Source organism: Myotis myotis, unplaced genomic scaffold (assembly GCF_014108235.1).
Source record: "Myotis myotis isolate mMyoMyo1 unplaced genomic scaffold, mMyoMyo1.p scaffold_m19_p_15, whole genome shotgun sequence".
Classification (NCBI taxonomy): domain Eukaryota; kingdom Metazoa; phylum Chordata; class Mammalia; order Chiroptera; family Vespertilionidae; genus Myotis; species Myotis myotis.
The window spans coordinates 16,465,870-16,484,947 of record NW_023416319.1 but is presented as its reverse complement, the minus strand read 5'-3'; the positions used below and the strand labels follow the sequence as shown (position 1 = coordinate 16,484,947).

Genomic DNA, 19,078 nt, shown 5'->3' with positions numbered 1-19,078 from the left:
TAGTATTTCATTGTGTAACAAAATAGAAACAGAGTCATGGATACATGGAACAGACTGACAGCTGTTAGAAAGAGGGGGCAGGGGGGTACTGAATGAAAGAAAGTGAAGGGATTAGCCAAAGAACATATATGCATAGCCCATAGACACAGATAACAGTGTGGTGATGGCCAGAAGGAAGCGGGGGCGGGGGCTGGGTGGAGGTGGGCAAAGGCAGGAAAATGGGGACAGCTATAACAGCAAGAAAGGAAGGAAGGAAGGGAGGGAGGGAGGGCGGGAGGGAGGAAAGAAAAGAAAGAAAAGGAAAGAAAGGAAGGAAGGAAGGAAGGAAGGAAGGAAGGAAGGAGGGAGGGAGGGAGGGAGGGAGGGAGGAAGGAAGGAAGGAAGGAAGGAAGGAAGGAAGGAAGGAAGGAAGGAAGGAAGGAAGGAAGGATGGAAGGAAGGAAGGAAGGAAGAAAAAGAAAGAAAGAAAGAAAGAAAGAAAGGTGAGAGAAAGAGGTATTGCTCTTGAGTCTCAGGTTCTTTGCTGTTACTGTTGCGGAGAGTAGGCTAATGATATGATATTACTAATGAAGGCTTGTCAGCTATCATTATGTTTTGTTGAGGGAACCTTGCCCCTGATAAGGTTTTCTAAAAGAAAGATAAACAGGGAAAGGAGAAAAGAAGAGCAACTGAGAGGCAGCAAGAATGTAGAAATGAACAGAAAGGAGAAGAAGAAAAGGACTTGGGACTTGGGGTACAGAAATGGGTAGGAAGGACCAAGAATACAGAGCTGCTAAAATAGGAAAATGGAAGTCAGCTCTAACATTTACCTTTACCCAGTCCAGTGTTTGGGCTTTCCCCTTTCAGTAGAGTGTACTGTGAGATAATGTGATTTGGGGTGAATGAGTTGGTCCCGTTCTTGACTCCTTGGATCCATCCACCCAGAACTGAAGAATTTACCCTGTAATAAGGTGACTTGATAGCCTGATCCTTGTAGGTTGGGTGGAAGAGGCTATTAAGTTATTTTTTTTTTAGATGACTATTAATAGTTATTTTTAACCTCCCATCTCAATCCTTTCATTGTTTATGCTCCTCCATTGGCTACCATGAGAGCAGTCAAAATTAGCAACTATATAAAATGAGGTACCTCTTATCTCCCCAGTCACTTCCAAAATAAACAGGGAGTAATACTGTCCATATTTTGTCTCACTTTACTCTGAAGGCTACTGATAGAGGAAGCATGGATTAGTGTGTAGTGATTTCTAGGCTCTGTCCTCTGGACAAATTCCCCTCTGAATGCTGTGGCTGAGTGACAGGACCATGTGGCAGGAGTGCAGCTGGAAGTATATCATTGGCAGATTTGGGTTGGGTAAATATAGCAGGAGCAGGATGTCAGTGTGGGAGATGGATTGTTCTGGGAAAGGAAGTGTTGTCTTTCGCCTGAGAAACAATTTCCTGCACTTCTGGGGCTCTTGCTTTCTCCTTCTTCTTCTTCTTCTTCTTCTTTGTTTTCAAGTCAGAATAGGAGTTGGCAAGGCTTGGGTATATTTGCCCTATTCTATCTCTGGGTGCCTGAGACATTTGAAGTTGGGAGTAGGTCTATTCCCAAATCTAGTTAAGAAATGGACCCAATAAAATAGCCATAACTATGCCTTACAGTTCACTTTTTACATTCTTAAATTAAAGCACATACCTGCATAGAGCCTCTTTTAAAAAATTAATCATTCTTTTAATAATACAGACAGGTTGAGAGACAAAAATAATTATACAAAGAAAATCAACTCTATTGAAAGTCAGACATGAGACACCAGCTGGCAGGAAACAGCTGGGATGCTTCTGGGGGCTAGACTCTTCCACACCAGAACTTAACTCTTCAAGTTATCTCTGTTATCTAAGCTACTTAAAATGGCTGTCTACTTACCAACAATCTACATAAAAAACTAAATATACTAAATTATGCGCTATTTTACAATTGACAAGGACTTTACAGTTTAGAAAGTGCTTTTGCATTTTTTTTTTATTTATTTTTTTTTACTTTTAAAAATAGCCTTTTTATTTTAGAATATATTTAGATTGATAGAGCCGAAACCGGTTTGGCTCAGTGGATAGAGCGTCGGCCTGCGGACTGAAAGGTCCCAGGTTCGATTCTGATCGGGGGCATGTGCCTGGGTTGCGGGCATATCCCCAGTAGGAGATGTGCAGGAGGCAGCTGATCGATGTTTCTCTCTCATCGATGTTTCTGACTCTCTATCTCTCTCCCTTCCTCTCTGTAAAAAATCAATAAAAAATATATTAAAAAAAAATAGATTGATAGAGAAGTTGTAAAGAAGTTTCCATGTTCCCCATACCAAGTTTTCCCTATTATTAACATTTTATTTTAGTATGGTACATTTGTCACAATTAATGAACCAATATTGATGTGTTGTATTAACTAAAGTTCTTACTTTATTAAAATTTTCTTGGTTTTCACATAATGGCCTTTTCCTGTTTAGGATTACATTTAGGATACTACATTATATTTAGTTGTTACGTCTACTTAGGCTTCTCTTGGCTGTGGCAGTTTACAGATATATTTTTCATTTAAATTTCATAACAACCTATAAAATAGAATGGACCTCTGTTGGTATCCTCCTTTTTATAGATAAAACTAAGGCTCTAGAAAGGTTAAGTGACATGTTCAAGGTTACATAGTTAGTAAAAGCTTCTCTATTAAAATGTGATTATAATATATGAAAAAGGCAGTGAGGTAACTATTCATTTGCTTTTGATGTGGATGAGGGCAGAACTGTAGCTAACTTTCGAGTGGAACATTTGCAGGAGAGGAGCAAGAGACAGAGGCGAATATAGCTTACTTTTTTCTGGACAATTCTATCTTACCTGAATACAAATTAATATTATTATTTTAATCATAACTCCATGGGGAATACCCTTTTCCTTTGTAATTCTGCTTTGTCTACCAAAGAAGCCAGTCCCAGAGAATCCTGGGCTGCCCATCTAGTTACCTTGTTTTCTAGCAGCATACTTCAGGCTACTTCACGGGTCACTGTTGTTAGACACCCAAGTTCAGTGGAAAGGCCCACTGAAAGCATGACATAAACACTAACATAACCAGGCTATTTTTGACATACGTGAAGGTAACTATCTGGGACAAAAGCACATGAGTTTTTGTTTGTTTGTTTTTCTATAGAGAACCCACAGTTCAGTTTTATTCAGAGCAAAGAAAAAAGATATTTTGATCATACTGGAAGAAACTCAGCCATAGGTTTGAAATCTGTACCCAAACTACACATGCAATGAAGACAATATTCTGCTAATACAGTTGATTTGCTGCTGCATTTGTCTACTGTTTGCCTAATATTAACAATTATAAACAGAGCAGTGGCAACTAGTATTTGGAACAATCCTTACAGTGTTACAGTGTCAGGCACAACTTTTCACTTTTCTTCACACCACTGGTTCTCTTTGTATACCTGGGCTTCCTCTTCTTCAGTAAAGTCATTTTTTTTTTTTACATTTATTTATTTATTTATTTAATTAAATCTTTATTGTTCAGATTATTACATTTGTTCCTCTTTTTTCCCCCCCATAACTCCCCTCCTCCCAGTTCCCGCCCCACCCTCCGCCCTCACTCCCCACCCACTGTCCTCATCCATAGGTGCACGATTTTTGTCCATTCTCTTCCCGCATCTCCCACACCCTTTTCCCCCCCAAGAATAGTCAGTCCATTCCCTTTCTATGTCCCTGAATCTATTATAATCACCAGTTCATTCTGTTCATTAGATTATTTATTCACTTGATTCTTAGATTCACTTGTTGATAGATGCATATTTGTTGTTCATAATTTGTATCTTTACCTTTTTCTTCCTCTTCCTCTTCTTAAAGGATACCTTTCAGCATTTCATATAATCCTGGTTTGGTGGTGATGAACTCCTTTAGCTTTTCCTTATCTGTGAAGCTCTTTATCTGACCTTCAATTCTGAATGATAGCTTTGCTGGATAAAGTAATCTTGGCTGTAGGTTCTTGGTATTCATCACTTTGAATATTTCTTGCCACTCCCTTCTGGCCTGCAAAGTTTCTGTTGAGAAATCAGCTGACAGTCGTATGGGTATTCCCTTGTAGGTAACTGAGTTTCTTTCTCTTGCTGTTTTTAAGATTCTCTCTTTATCTTTTGCTCTTGGCATTTTAATGATGATGTGTCTTGGTGTGGTCCTCTTTGGATTCCTTTTGTTTGGGGTTCTCCGCGCTTCTTGGACCTGTAAGTCCATTTCTTTCACCAGGTGGGGGAAGTTTTCTGTCAGTATTTCTTCAAATAGGTTTTCAATATCTTGCTCTCTCTCATCTTCTGGCACCCCTATAATTCTGATGTTGGTACGCTTGAAGCTGTCCCAGAGGCTCCTTACACTATCCTCGCATTTTTGGATTCTTTTTTCATTTTGCTTTTCCGGTTGGGTGTTTTTTGCTTCCTCGCATTTCAAATCATTGACTTGATTCTTGCGCTCCTCTGGTCTGCTGTCGGGAGTCTGTATAATATTCGTTATTTCAGTCCGTGTATGCTTAATTTCTATTTGGTTCCCCAATATAAGATCGAGGGTCTCATTAGTTTTCTTGTAGATCTCATTAAGTTTATCGGCGGCTTCTAAACAGTTCTTGAGAGACCTTAAAAGTGTGGTTCTGAACTCTGTATCTTCCATTGACAATTTTGTCCTGTTTCTTTGTCTCCGCATTTTGTTATGCTTCCTTGGTGCACCCCCTAGTGGTCTTTGTGCGCAGTCTTATAGTTAAACCTTGATTGTTGTAGCTAATACCAGGGAGGGTTTGACCTCCAGGCCAAATGGCTATGAGAATCAGCTGTGTCTGCAGTGAGAGAACTTCTGTCCTCTAGGGAGGTGCTAATCTAGCCTTTGCCTGAGGCTATCCGGCAAATGCCTCTGTGCAGGGCTTGGGCGGGGCGGGTCGCACTGGATCAACAGGGTGGGCCGGAGAGAGCAGTTATGGCGGCTCTCAGTCCTGTCCCCAGGGGCTCTGCCTCTCTGAGTCCCAGCACCCGCTGCAAACCTCGGAGAGAAAGCTGCACTTGCTCTGACCGAAGCCAGACAGTCCCGCTTCTCCTGTTTGAGTCTGGGTCCCTAAAGACTCGCCTGATCTGGAGCTCAGAGTCTGCGACTCCCTCCCGATTGAAAACGCCAACCGCGCCCTCCGCCGCCAGCCCGCTCCGCGTACTCCGCACCTCAGAATTTGCCTTCAGCACTGCGCCTCCTCTGAGTGTCCGTATGCGTTTCTCTTTCCTCCTAGTTGTAGGACTTCCACTCAGCCAGCGTTCCTGTGGTTCCGGGTGATGTCCGTTCAGTTTTTTAGTTTCACTTTTGAAGTAGTTGTTCAAGGCAGCAAACTCCAGCGTTAACCTATGCCGCCATCTTGGTTCTCCTGAGTGGTTCTTCTAAAGTCATTTTTTATATTGAAGGTCTTGCGAATCTCTTCAGGGGTTTTCCCCTTGATCATATTGGCAACAGTCAGAATTAGTTCAGATAGTGTTCCTTGGTCAACTTTGAGGAATTCTTGGTCCCAAACAGGAATATCATATGTTCGCTTCTCTTTGTTCTCATCATCCTCAGGAGGAGGAAGGTCATCCTTGTGGTGGGTGCAGCACTGAATGACCTTTTTTAATATTGCTGCGTTAACATTTGGTAGTGGAACTGGGTCATCGTCGCCTTCATCATCCATTCCTAGATCTTTTAACATGGTCTTGATAGTCACAGATTGTTTGGCAATTTCAACATCAACTTCAAATATCTCTCCATCAGAACTCTGCAATTTAATTGAAGGCATGGTGCTCGGTCTCAAGGAGAGAGCGGGCCGGAGGCTGACGAGAGCCGGGCAGCGTCAGCAGAACCAAAAGGAAAAAGCTGGAGAACAAGGCCACTTACCCACATGCGTTTTTTAATTCTGATGTTTAGTTGGGGAGGCTGAAGTTCTGAAGAGGGGTTAATAGATTAACAGAACTGTAGCGCTGAGAGATAGTGGAAAAATTAAAAACCTAACAAGACATGGCAATTACTGGCTCTGAGTGCTCTACCCAGAGGGATGAGTGAGGAGGAAGGGTGAGAGTAGGTAAAGTGTAGTATGTTACCCATGATCTTAGATTCTATTAAAAGGTCATCTCAGGGTGATGGGAACCATGAAGGTACAAGCCATCAGATCTTTTTTGTTTTGTTTTGTTAATCCTCACCTGAGGATATTTTTCCATTGATTTTTAGGGAGAGTAGAAGGGAGAGGGAAAGATAGGGAGAAACATTGATGTGTTTCACATCAATTGGTTGCCTCTTTCATGACCGCCCCGCCCCCCCTCCCCGCCCCCCCGCCCCCTTTCCCTGGGCCTGGGCCGGAGAGGAGCCTGCAACCAAGATACGTGCCATTGATTGGAATTGAAGTGGAACACTTTGGTCTGTAGGTGGACACTCTATCCACTGAGCCAAACCGGCTAGGGCCAAACCATCAGATCTTAAGGGAGGGAATAACAACTCTTGCCTATAGATGTAGTCATAGGATTATACTTGTATCCTAAAGGGCAACTTTTAAAGTGCTCCAACTTAAGCTGATGGGGTCATTAGTTTATTGATATCATTAGCAACCACTTTTATTGAGCAGTGTTTTTAAACTAATGGGCATGGGATACTTTTCAGTTTATGCCTTTATGATACACTACAGCAGTAGTTCTCAACCTTCCTAATGCCGTGACCCTTTAATACAGTTCCTCATGTTGTGGTGACCCCCAATTTCATTGTTACAAATTGAACATAATTAAAGCATAGTGATTAATCACAAAAACAATATGTAATTATATATGTGTTTTCCGATGGTCTTAGGTGACCCTTGTGAAAGGGTCGTTTGACCCCCAAAGGGGTCGTGACCCACAGGTTGAGAACTGCTGTACTAGAGGCCTGGTGCATGAAATTTGTGCGCCGGTACGGTCCTAGGCCTGGCCTGTGATCAGGGCCATCTTCCAATTATAGGAGTCTTTAAACATCACAGGATGGATTTCATACTCTGAAAATGCTTTGCTTCAATAATTTGAAAGAAAAAATGTGAAAGACAATATAAAGAATGACTGTTTGAAGTGTTTCTACCAGAAAATCCTATCCATTGGTGAGATTGAAACTGCTCTTTGGTAGGGAAAAGACTGAGAGGATCTCTTGTTCAGAATGCAAGAGAAGAGATGAAGTACCTATGTCTCCAGAGAACTCTGCATTGAGCTTTAATGAAGGAGGGGGAAATTCCTTACTGTGGTCTTGTATAATGTAAAAATCTTCATATGAGCCTCAGCAGATGTAGAGTCTCCAAGGGGGAGATTGTGGCTAGTTCAAGCAGCTTGGGTTCAGTAAGCCTCCAGTAGGAGTACAAGACAGATGGCTCACTGACATTTCTACTTCAGGACAACCAGTTTTAAGTGGAAAGCTACCAGATCTACTTCACTTTTGCAAGAATCCTGAATGATCCCTTTACACTATGGACTGAGGTGACTACTTGTCTCTATTAAAGTTACAGAGGAGACCCGACAGGCTTTAATTGGAACTTACTTATGGTTTCCCAGAAACAAAGCTCATATTCTATTAAAGCACTTTAGAAAAATAAAGTAGAACTAGAGATAAGAAAATCTTTCATTTTCAAGAACCGTTTTTAAAAATCGGGGTGAAATTCATATAACAGAATTAATCATTTTAAAGTGAACAATTTAGTGGCAATTATTTCATTCATAATGTTGTACAACCACCACCTCTATGTAGTTCATTTTCTTCACCTCCAAAAGGAAAGCCTATATCCATTAAGTAGTTGCTTCCACTTCTCCCTTCCCTGCAAACCCTGACAATCACCAATCTGCATTCTGTCTCGATGGATTTACCTGTTCTGGATATTTAATATAAATATAATAATTATTTATATAATTATATCTATATAAATAATTTGTATCTAGCTTCTTTGACTTAACATAGTGTTTTCAAGGTTCTAGCTTTTGTATCTAGCTTCTTTGACTCTTTGACTTAACATAGTGTTTTCAAGGTTCATCCACATTATAGCATGAATCTGTACTTTATTCCTTTTTATGGCTGAATAATATTCTATTGTGTTTATATACCAGTTTGTTTTTCCATTCATCCACTGATGGGCATTTGGACTGTTTTACTTTTTGGCTATTGTTAATGGGGCTGTTAGGAATATTTGTGTATGTGTATTTGAGTACTTATTTTCAAATTTTTTGAATTATATGCCTAGGAGTGGAATTACTAGATCATATTGTTACTTACTCTATGTTTAACTTTTTGAGGAACTGCCACAAAGGTTTTCCACAATGGCTGAACCATTTTACAGTCCTAACAGCAATGTGTGAGGTTTCTAGTTTCCCCACATTCTCACCAACAATTGTGATTTAACAGTTTTTAAAATTATAGCTTCAAAATCTTTTGAGACTGGATAGAACTATGATGATAAAACCTTTTCCAGTCCTTATGGATCTCCTACGATGCTTCTCTTGAAGTAGCTACATGGCTCTTCTAGGCCAAGTAAGGCATTGCGGTTTAGCTTTGTGCTGAAGAATGACTTTCTTGAAAAATCTGAAGCAAACATAGTCATCACAACTGATATGGGTTGCCTATATAGAGCTGAAATCTGATTTGCCAAAAAAAGAGTGTCGGTTACATTTTGGGTCTTGAGAGTAGATGGTGGTATTTCAGGTTTCATCTCCCATTAGAATCCTGACCAGGCAGTGGTCTGGGTCTTGCTGACTATACAGGAGGTTCAGTTTGTTTGCAGATTGCCAGTTTACTTTCCTACTTGCTGAATAACTTTCTAAAAAGGGAGTTAACTCTAATTTCTGAGTAACTGGTTCTTTTAAAGATGTAATATAGCCCTGACTGGTTTGGCTCAGTGGATAGAGCGTCGGCCTGCGGACCGAAGGTTCCTGGGTTCGATTCCAGTCAAGGGCATGTACCTTGGTTGCGGACATATCCCCAGTGGCGGGGGTGTGTGCAGGAGGCAGCTGATCGATGTTCCTCTCTCATCGATATTTCTAACTCTCTATCCCCCTCCCTTCCTCGCTGTAAAAAAATCAATAAAAAGAAAATATATTTTTAAAGATGTTATATAAACTAAAACTAGTTTTAGTTGTTATTCCATTACTACTTATATGAGATTACATACAGACACTAAAACTCTAGTGTTCCCCCTTTTCTTTTTCTTTGTGGCTATCTGGCAGGATAGTTTCTTATTTTGATGTCTCTGCATCAAATTATTGAGTTCCTAAATGTCTTTTTCTTACCTTCTCTTTTTTAGGCCATCAATTTCTACTTCTTGTGTCTATATATTGTGATTTATCTAATAGTAGTCACTATTGTTAATATTTTAGTATGCCTTATCTACATTTATTTTTGATATACTACAGCAGTGGTGACAATTACTTTATTCTTGTGGAAGGAGAAAATTGATGCTGGGATATGAGATACTTAAATTTCTAGTTCTTTCTGTTGTCTCTACTAATCTAGTTTTTCTTTTTTTCTCAACACTGCTTTCTCTAGTTTATGTGTTGAGTGGTTGATTTTTCTGACTTCTAGTAAATTTTTTTTGTTACTGTACTGTTTGCTGTGTTATTTCTTTATAATATTTTATGTCAATAAGTTTCAGTGTTTATTGCTTCCATTGGTTTCTTTTTTTTAAAAAATGAGTTTGGATCACTTTTCAAAGTAAACAAAAAATTGTAGTCTCTACTGTATCTTCCCCTCACCCCCACCACACACTAGGTTTATAAATGCATCCTCACCATTTGATCAAAGTCAGGCTTTGAATAAGGCGTGGTTGAATGACATGAATGTCTGGATTTGGTCTTGAGAGATTTGGGGATGTACAAGTGTGAGGGTTTCTCTCTCTCTCTCTCTTTCTCTCTCTCTCTCTCCTCCAATAATGTACTGTGGTTGAGTTGTAACATTTATTAAACCACTCCTCACATTGCCTGTTTTCAAAGCTTATCAGGATGACTTTGATTTAGTTATTTGGAACCAAAAAGGCAGTTGTAGAGCCTGGTCTGGAGTTGTGGAGCAGTAATATATCAAAGATCAGACTTAGGTCCCAGTGGGATTATTCCTCAAGATTTATTTGCCTGGATGTACACACAGGAGCCAAATAGTATGTATGGGAAGCTTTGCTGGAATGTAAATTGGACACATTTGTTGGAACCTGCAGGGGATTTTCGCTGTTTCATAATTTTTCAAAGGTTTGTTATACATCAGACAGTCACTGCCTCTTCTTTAAATCTTTAAATCCCCCTTCTTTTTCCTGTTGTAAAGGTCAGATTTTTTTTGACAACTGTGTGCAGGAACAAGATTTGCTAAATCCCTTCATTTTTATTCATACAAATATCAGCATTCAGTGAGCATCAGTTATCCCAGCATTTAGAGGTAAGGAAAACTCAGGGAAAATCTTGTGAATCTCAGCTTAGTGCCAGGCATATATCTCTGGGAATAAGTTTGCTGCCTCAACTTTAACCCGTGACTGCTCTGGTATGGGACAACACCCTCACAGTGGCTAGCATGTGAAGCCTACTTGTACTACTAACCTCATGTCTATGGCTGTAAGGTAGATGATATAATTAGTGGGAGGGAGCTATGTTGGACTCTTCTGATGCCAATCCTTAGATTAGTGTTGAAGGAGAAGGACAATTAATTCCCTCCAGTAGAGCCCCTTTAGCCTTACTTAGCTTTTAGTGGTATCTTGGGCAGCAGACTATTTTTAATTTGAAGATGATTTTTTTTTTCACCCAGTAGATGAAATCATGATATTATAATATACTACAGTTTTCCATCAAACTATTTAGGTTGAGGTCTTGTTATCTATTGCTATATAACAAAATACTCTAAACTTATCTGCTTAAAATTTGTTTTATTATTTCATACAGTTTCTGAGGGTCAGGAATCTGGCTAATGGTTCTGGCTTAGGGTCTGTCAAGATGGTCCACCTGGGCTATAGTCATTTGAAGGGTTGGCTGGGCTAGAGAATCCATCCCGAAGTTCACTCATATGGCTATTAGGAAGAAGCTCAGTTTCTCACAGGCTGTTGTCTTGAGGCCTCAGTTACTTGCAATGTGGGTCTCTTTATATAACTGCTTGCAACATGGCAGTTGGCTTTCCCCTAGGTGAGCAATCCAAGAGAGAGCTCAGAAGCCACACTGTCTTTTCTGACCTAGACTCAGAAGTAATGGACCATCACTTCTGCCATGTTATATTGGTCATTCAGACCAACCCAGATACAATCTGGGAGAGGATTGCACAAAGGTCATTGTCATTGGGAGTCAACTTGGAGGCTGGCCTCACATGATGTTAAGTGGATATTTACTTGGAATTAAAGACTGACTTCCCCACCTCCCCAGAAAAAGTACATTTTCACACTTAGCTCTCTCTCTGTCTTTTCTCAAACTCCCATGTCTCTGAAATTATTTAGAGTGTACATGGCAAATAAATATATGTGTGAATGTTGTTTCAACATGTGAATCTCCTTTTCTTCCATTGCCATCTCAGCCTTAAGCACTAATAAAAACCTTCTATTTTTCTTTTCTTTTTTTCTAAAGCAAGTCAGTAAGCTTTCTCTTTCCCTCCACCCTTTCTCTTCCTTTCCAGGGAGTACCTGTAGTAGCTGGTTCAAGGAGCCCTCTCCTTATTAGAACCCCTCAGTTGGATTCAAGTAATCTTTTGTTTCCTCAACCCATATACCATTGACCTTTAAAATTTGTTGCAAATAGACTAGTATGACCACCATTATGGGGCCAGCATTGATCTTTCAGACTGAGATATATAATGATATGAGCTCTTCTTGAATCCAACTGAGGGGTTCTATCCAGGAGCTCTGAAATGGAGATGAAGATCTTGTACATGGGAGATATTTTAAAACTAAATTATTTGTCTGTTACTTGGTGGTTTTATTTGGTCCTTTGTATACCAGTCAGAAAAGAGCCTGAAGAATTATTTGCTATTCTTCACTTTTGTAGGACAAGCAGGTCTATAGTCATAGGTTGATCCTGAAGCTAACCAGGGACACTGTCTTGCTTGTTCGGGGATTATGAAAGCTATGCTACATTGACATCTTTCCTCTACCTTGGTATATTCCAAACTCTATACCTGATAACAAATCTTTATTGTGAAATTGAACTCGTTCAGCAATTGCAAGGTTAAACAGAGAATTAATTTCATTTCTCAAAAATTCCAGAGAATCTTTGGCTTCCTAGGAAAGCCTAAAACCATGAATGAACTCTGGTCTTATATTCTTGTTATCATTGACTGGCTAAGTTGCAAATTTATACCTGGGAAAATCCATTGAATGCTTTTATTGGCTTGGGCTTTACAGAACAAGAGATGATCCAAAATTGTGTTTAAGTCTATAGAAGATTATAAACAAAAGTAACAAAGTAGTCAAACAAGAATAAGATCTTTTCTCCATAAAGTCACTTTTTACCTAACTCCCTGACCTCCCCTAATCCTTGTTATTATATATACATAATTTAAATAGTTTAATCATTACTTTTGTTCCTTTTATTTATTTAAAATAATTTAATACAGAATTTCCCATCCATTTACCTATGTAGATATATTATTTTTAACAGCACTATAAAAATACATCAAAGTAACTATTTAAAAAAAATTTTCAATTTTTTACCTGTAGTGAACTTTAATTATCTTTGTACTGATAACATTATTTCCCTTTCTAATTATTTTTATGAAATAATAGTCCCATTAGTAGAATGATTGAACTTATAGCTGTGTTATATCTGATATTGAGTTTTCTAACTTTTTTTAATTTTTGCTAATTTATTTGACAAAATGATAACCTTTATAGTTTGTTTTATATTTCTTTAATTATTAGCATTTTCTCAAATGTTTTACTCTTTGGATATTTTCCTATGTGAATGATCTGTTCTTAATTTTTGGCCACTTATTTGACAGAAATTGGAGTGTCCTTTCAAATTTCTATTAGCAACTTTCATACACGGATAATGCTTTTTTATATTTTCATATTTATTGCCAGTGTCTCCTGCCCCCCCACCCCCATTACTGTGGGCTGTTTGAACCTAGGTAGGTAGAGGTATTTTTAGGTTTTACAGAGAGGTGCTTGGGTATCAACTAGTTTGTTTGCATTTGAAGTGTAGAAATGAGAGGTCCTGTGAGAACATTTGGCTCAGGGTGTGCATGGGAGCCTCTCTGTGTGGAGAGTAGGCAATCCAAGGTGTAAGGAGGGGAGATGAGGACAAGGCTGACACCAGATCTATAAATAATCTAAAGTTTAGCTTTGTGCTTTGAAATAGGAATTAGCTCACTTTTATTGTCTTCCCCAAGTTATTTACTGTTTGGCCATGAAGAGGAGGCATTAGGATTTTTGGAGAAAATATTACTGTTTCAGCTCTCAGAAAGTGAAAAGTGCTGAAATGGTTTAGTTCTGCCTCTTGTTTTCTCATTTCTCTTAGAGTGAGATGACTGAATGAAACGTCTGGGTTTAGGGATTTGTTTAACTAGATATGATACCCAGCTTCCTGAGTAAGAAAGTGGAATTCTAAATAGTGGAAGGTCCTGTATCCCTTTGGAGTGGCACCATGCCTAAGGACAGATTGATCATGTGAAAGGTGGAGGTGGTAATCCAGCATGTAATTTTTTTCACCATTGAGCAGTCTTTTTTTTTTTTTTAACCTCTGTTATAGACTGTCATGCCTTATCATTCTCATATCTGCAGAGTTAGAGATCCAGACTCTTAGAACTTTTTCTAAGGTCCTAGTTCCTAGTATTTACTCTGGGCTGTCAATTTTCTTTTCTAAAATAAGAATATTCTCTAAGGTCCCTAAAGTCCTAAGGTTCTTTGGGCCCATTGTCTTCTCACAATTTGGAAATACTTTCAGAAGGATTTTATTCTATATGAATGCCATTGAATTTTGCTTGTAATGAAAAATTTGATGTTGGAATATTACAGAGTGTAATTTAAAGAAGAAAATATACACACTTTTACTTCTATGCATTTTGATGCAGTGTAATTTTTCAATTTCCCTTTGTCCTGTTATTGTCTAGTTAGGTTACTTTTCAGATAAACTGTGCTTCAAACTTGTTATATAATTTTATAATGGCCATTTTAGTTTCAAGTGGATAATTTCAAGATCTTTATTTCTTTTTTTTTATATATATATTTCATTGATTTTTTACAGAGAGGAAGAGAGAGGGATAGAGAGTCAGAAACATCGATGAGAGAGAAACATCTATCAGCTGCCTCCCGCACACCTCCCACTGGGGATGTGCCTGCAACCAAGGTACATGCCCCTGGCTGGAATCGAACCTGGGACCCCTCAGTCCACAGGCCGACACTCTATCCACTGAGCCAAACCAGCCAGGGCAAGATCTTTGTTTCTTTAAAAAATTTCAATAATTCTTGCCCAGCCAGAGTGGTTCAATGGTTGAGCTTTGACCTATGAACCAGGAGGTCAAGGTTCAATTTCTGATCAGGGCACATGCCCAGATTTTGGGCTTGATTTCTGGTGGGGTGTGTGTCGAAGATAGCTGATCAATGATTCCCTCTCATCATTGATGTTTCTCCCTCTCCCCTTCTCTCTAAAATCAATAAAAATATGTTAAAAATGTTTTTAATAATTCTTGAAAATGGCTTAACATTGCTTGAGTTCTGAGTGAATGTGTTCTGCTTTTTTTTTCTTTTAATGTTAATCTTTATTGTTCAAATTATTACAGTTATTCCTCTTCCCCCCCCCCCCCGATAGCTCCCCTCCACATACTTCCCACTCCACCCTCTGCCCTTACCACCCCCACTGTCCTCATCCATAGGTGTGCGATTTTTGTCCAATCTCTTCCTGCACCCCCACACCCCTTTCCCCCCGAGAATTGTCAGTCCACTTCCTTTCTATGCCCCTGATTCTATTATATTCACCAGTTTATTCTGTTCATCAGATTATTTATTCACTTGATTTTTAGATTCACTTGTTGATAGATATGTATTTGTTGTTCATAATTTGTATCTTTACCTTTTTCTTCTTCTTCCTCTTCTTAAAAAATACCTTTCAGCCAAGCCGGTTTGGCTCTGTGGATAGAGCGTCGGCCTGCGGACTGAAAGGTCCCGGGTTCGATTCCGGTCAAGGGCATGTGCCTTGGTTGCGGGCACATCCCCAGTGGGAGGTGTGCAGGAGGCAGCTGGTCGATGTTTCTCTCTCATCGAAGTTTCTGGCTCTCTATCCCTCTCCCTTCCTCTCTGTAAAAAATCAATAAAATATATTTAAAAAAAAATACCTTTCAGCATTTCATATAATAGTTTGGTGGTGATGAACTCCTTTAGCTTTTTCTTATCTGTGAAGCTCTTTATCTGACTTTCAATTCTGAATGATAGCTTTGCTGGGTAAAGTAATCTTGGTTGTAGGTTCTTGCTATTCATCACTTTGAATATTTCTTTTTTTTTAAAAAAAGATATTTTATTGATTTTTTTACAGAGAGGAAGGGAGAGGGATAGAGAGTTAGAAACATTGATGAGAGAGAAACATCGATCAGCTGCCTCCTGCACACCCGGCACTGGGGATGTGCCCGCAACCAATGTACATGCCCTTGACCAGAATCGAACCCGGGACCCTTCAGTCCGCAGGCCGACGCTCTATCCACTGAGCAAAACCAGTCAGGACTTTGAATATTTCTTGCCACTCCCTTCTGGCCTGCATGGTTTCTGTTGAGAAATCAGCTGACAGTCGTATGGGTACTCCCTTGTAGGTAACTAACTGTTTTTCTCTTGCTGCTTTTAAGATTTTCTCTTTGTCTGTTGCTCTTGGCATTTTAATTATGTTGTGTCTTGGTGTGGTCCTCTCTGGATTCCTTTTGTTTGGGGTTCTCTGCGCTTCCTGGACTTGTAAGTCTATTTTTTTCACCAGGTAGGGGAAGTTTTCTGTCATTATTTCTTCAAATAGGTTTTCAATATCTTGCTCTCTCTCTTCTTCTGGCACCCCCATAATTTGGATGTTGGTACGCTTAAGTTGTCCCAGAGGCTCCTTACACTATCTTCATATTTTTGGATTCTTTTTTTTTTTTTTGCTTTTCTGGTTGGGTGTTTTTTTACTTCTTCATACTTCAAATCTTTGACTTGATTCTTACAATCCTCTAGTCTGCTGTTGGGTCTCTGTATAATATTCTTGATTTCAGTCAGTGTATGCTTAATTTCTAGTTGGTCCTTTTTCATATCCTCGAGGGTCTCACTAAATTTATCGGCGTTCTAACTAGACTTATTGAGGGTCTTACTAAATTTATTGGCGATTTCTAGATTCTTGAAATACCTTGTAAGTGTGGTTTTGAACTCTATATCTAGTAGTTTGCTTTCCTTCATTTCTGTCATTTGTGACCTGTTTCTTTGTCTTCGCATTTTGGCTGCTTTCCTGTGTTGATAGAGTGGTTTTCTGGGCTAGATGTCCTATAGGGCCCAGTGGCTCAGCGTCCCCTATTACCTGAGGTGGACACTCTTGGTGCACCTCTTTGTGGGCTGTGTGCACAGTCTTGTTGTAGTTAAGCCTTGATTGTAGTTGGTATCACTGGGAGGAATTGACCTCCAGGCCAATTGGCTGTGAGATTCAGGTGTGTCCACGGTGGGAGAACTTCTGTGCTGGAGACACCCTTCTGGGGCAAGACTTGCTTCAGTGGGGCTTTGGTGCTCACTGAGTCTGCCCCCTGAGTGTGTCCCTTATGGATCTGAGGAGTTGTAATCTGGATGGTCCCAATCTGACCACTGGGTACACTGGCTCTTGGATCTCTAAGGAGGTGCTAATTTAGCCTCTGCCTGAGGCTACCTAGCAGGAGGTACAGAGAGATCTGCAGATTCCTCTTCTTTGTTCGGGATTTGGAGATGCCCAGATAAGGCCCGGCTGTGAAGCAATGCAAGCTGCTGTGGACCTTGGGCCTTCTTTTGGATGTTCTGGGTCTCTCTGACCCAGCTGCAGTTTGTCAGGTAATTATAGATTGCAAAGGGCCAGGTCATTCATATGCAAAAGCCTCTGTACACAGCTTGGGTGGGGCAGGGTCTCCGGGAATCAACAGGGCGGAGCAAACAGCTATGGCTGATCCTCAGCCCTGCCCTAAGAGGTCCCAGGTCTCAGTGGCTTGAGGTAATTGCTGCAAGCCCCTCTGAGAGAAAGCTACCCTCGAGTTCTGCCCAATGCCAGACAGTCCAGTTTCTCCCTGTATGAGTCTGGGTCCCCAGAGACTCGCCCAGAACTGAAGTTCATAGCAGTCAGGAGCTTGTGTCTTCCTCTCGATTGAAAAAGACAACCGCGTTCTCAGTTGCCAGCCCTTTCCGTGTGTGCCTCTGTACCTAAGCACTTTACTTCCGTACCTCCTCTGAGTCTCAGTGTGCTTTTCTCTTTCCTTCTAGTTGTAGAATTTCCACTCAGCCAGCCTTCCTGTGGTTCTGGATGATGTCCGTTTTGTCTTTTAGTTGTATTTTTGAAGTGGTTGTGCGAGGCAGCAATTTCAGGTGTTTACCTATGTCGCCGTCTTGGTTTCTCTATCGAATGTGTTCTGTTTTGATATAAAAATTTTTACTCATTAAAATACCTTACATTTTATATATTAACTAGAGGCTCAGCGCACATGAAATCGTGTGAGTAGCTCGCTTCCGCTTGCCTCAGCTGGCCACTCTGCCCATTGCTGCTCGTAGCTCGCACCCTGCCCTGCCCGCTGCGAGAGCCGCTGCTTGTTTGGTTGTGACGCCATGACAACAGGCCTTTTATGATATAGATGTATATATGAAGACATATAAATATATTTCCATTAAGCTTCACAGCAATCCTGTGAGGCATAAGGATGTGGAATAGCAGTCCTCGATATCTTCTCTTTCCATTCTATGCTACTCCTAAGGGGCAACTCCTTTCCTCTCTTTTAACAGACTCTTTTGGAATTTACTTCTACATTTCTAAGTAACAAACTTATGTTGCTACTTCTTGGTTTTTCAGTTTTAAGTATGACATTTTACTCATTTGTTTTTTTTTCTCTCTGTTAATGTTTACAATAAAGTATCAGAACTGGAATAGACTTCAGATCCTCTAGAGACCCAAACTCAAAATACATCAAGGGCCTAGCAGATAATTAAATGAGTATAACAATAGGGAGCAGTGTGGACTGTGGCAAACTGGAAGGTTATCCCCATCTAAAGTCATTCAATTCTATTTTTAACTGCACCTATCAGTGGCAATATATGGACCATATTTGGATCCTGATTCATGCAAACAAAACATAAAACAAAAGCTTATGACAGTTACAGAAATTAAATAGTTTCAAATTGATCACTAACTAAAAATTTGATACTAAAGCAATATTACTCTTTTAGATGTGATGATAATGAGAGTATGGTTATGGTTATGTTCAAAATGGATAAAATGATATGATATACAGCATTAGCTAAAAAATAATATGGGAATGGGATGGGATAATAAAAAACAAGATTAGCCCTGACCGGTTTGGCTCGGTGGATAGAGCGTTGGCCTTGGGACCAAAGGGTCCCAGGTTCGATTCCAGTCAAGGGCATGTACCTTGGTTGCGGGCACATCCCCAGTAGGGGGATGTGTAGGAGGCAGCTGAATCAATGTTTCTTTCCCATCGATGTTTCTAACTCTCTATCCCTCTCCCTTCTTCTCTGTAAAAAATAAATAAAATATATTAAAAACAAACAAACAAACAAACAAAAAACAAGATTAGTCCTGATGTGCTAATTATTGGTTTGGGGTACATGGAAGTTTTTTGGTTGTTTTTTTTTTAAATATATTTTTGTTGATTTCAGAGAGGAAGGAAGAGGGAGAGAGAGATAGAAATATCCATGATGAGAGATAATCATTAATTGGTTGCCTCCTGCATGCCCCCTACTGGGGATTGAGCCCAGGCATGTGCCCTTGACTGGAATCGAACCTGGGACCCTTCAGTATGCAGGCCAACACGTTATCCACTGAGCCAAACCAGCTAGGGCCATGGAAGTTTATTATACTAGTCTGTTTGCTTTTATATAATTTTGAAAATTTTCATATTAAATGTTAAAAAATTACATAGTTCAGAACCT

At 39.8% G+C, this 19,078-nt stretch overlaps 2 protein-coding genes across 16 annotated transcripts in view; one reads left to right on the top strand and one right to left on the bottom strand.

Moving 5' to 3' along the window:
• Window positions 1-19,078, top strand: part of GBF1 (golgi brefeldin A resistant guanine nucleotide exchange factor 1) — a 126,072-nt gene that overhangs the window by 31,740 nt on the left and 75,254 nt on the right. The gene's annotated exons all lie outside the window — the stretch shown is intronic.
• LOC118669808 (S-phase kinase-associated protein 1-like) lies at window positions 3,399-5,891 on the bottom strand. 2 transcript variants are annotated; one of them, XM_036336192.1, is made up of 2 exons: window positions 5,423-5,891; window positions 3,399-3,473 (listed from the first exon to the last, which is right to left on the bottom strand). In XM_036336192.1, the coding sequence occupies exons 1-2, from the start codon at window positions 5,804-5,806 to the stop codon at window positions 3,414-3,416; spliced, it is 444 nt and encodes a 147-aa protein (XP_036192085.1). In that variant the 5' UTR covers window positions 5,807-5,891; the 3' UTR covers window positions 3,399-3,413. The 2 variants fall into 2 exon arrangements, with proteins under 2 accessions (XP_036192085.1, XP_036192084.1); XM_036336191.1 differs by having other exon boundaries at window positions 3,399-3,478; window positions 5,428-5,891.

Excerpts from the sequence above, each read along its gene's own strand:
- LOC118669808 (XM_036336192.1), bottom strand. The coding sequence starts at position 5,806 with ATGCCTTCAATTAAATTGCAGAGTTCTGATGGAGAGATATTTGAAGTT. Across the intron at positions 3,474-5,422 it reads CCTTCAATATAAAAAATGAC|TTTACTGAAGAAGAGGAAGC; the intron begins TTTAGAAGAACC and ends AAAAAAAATGAC.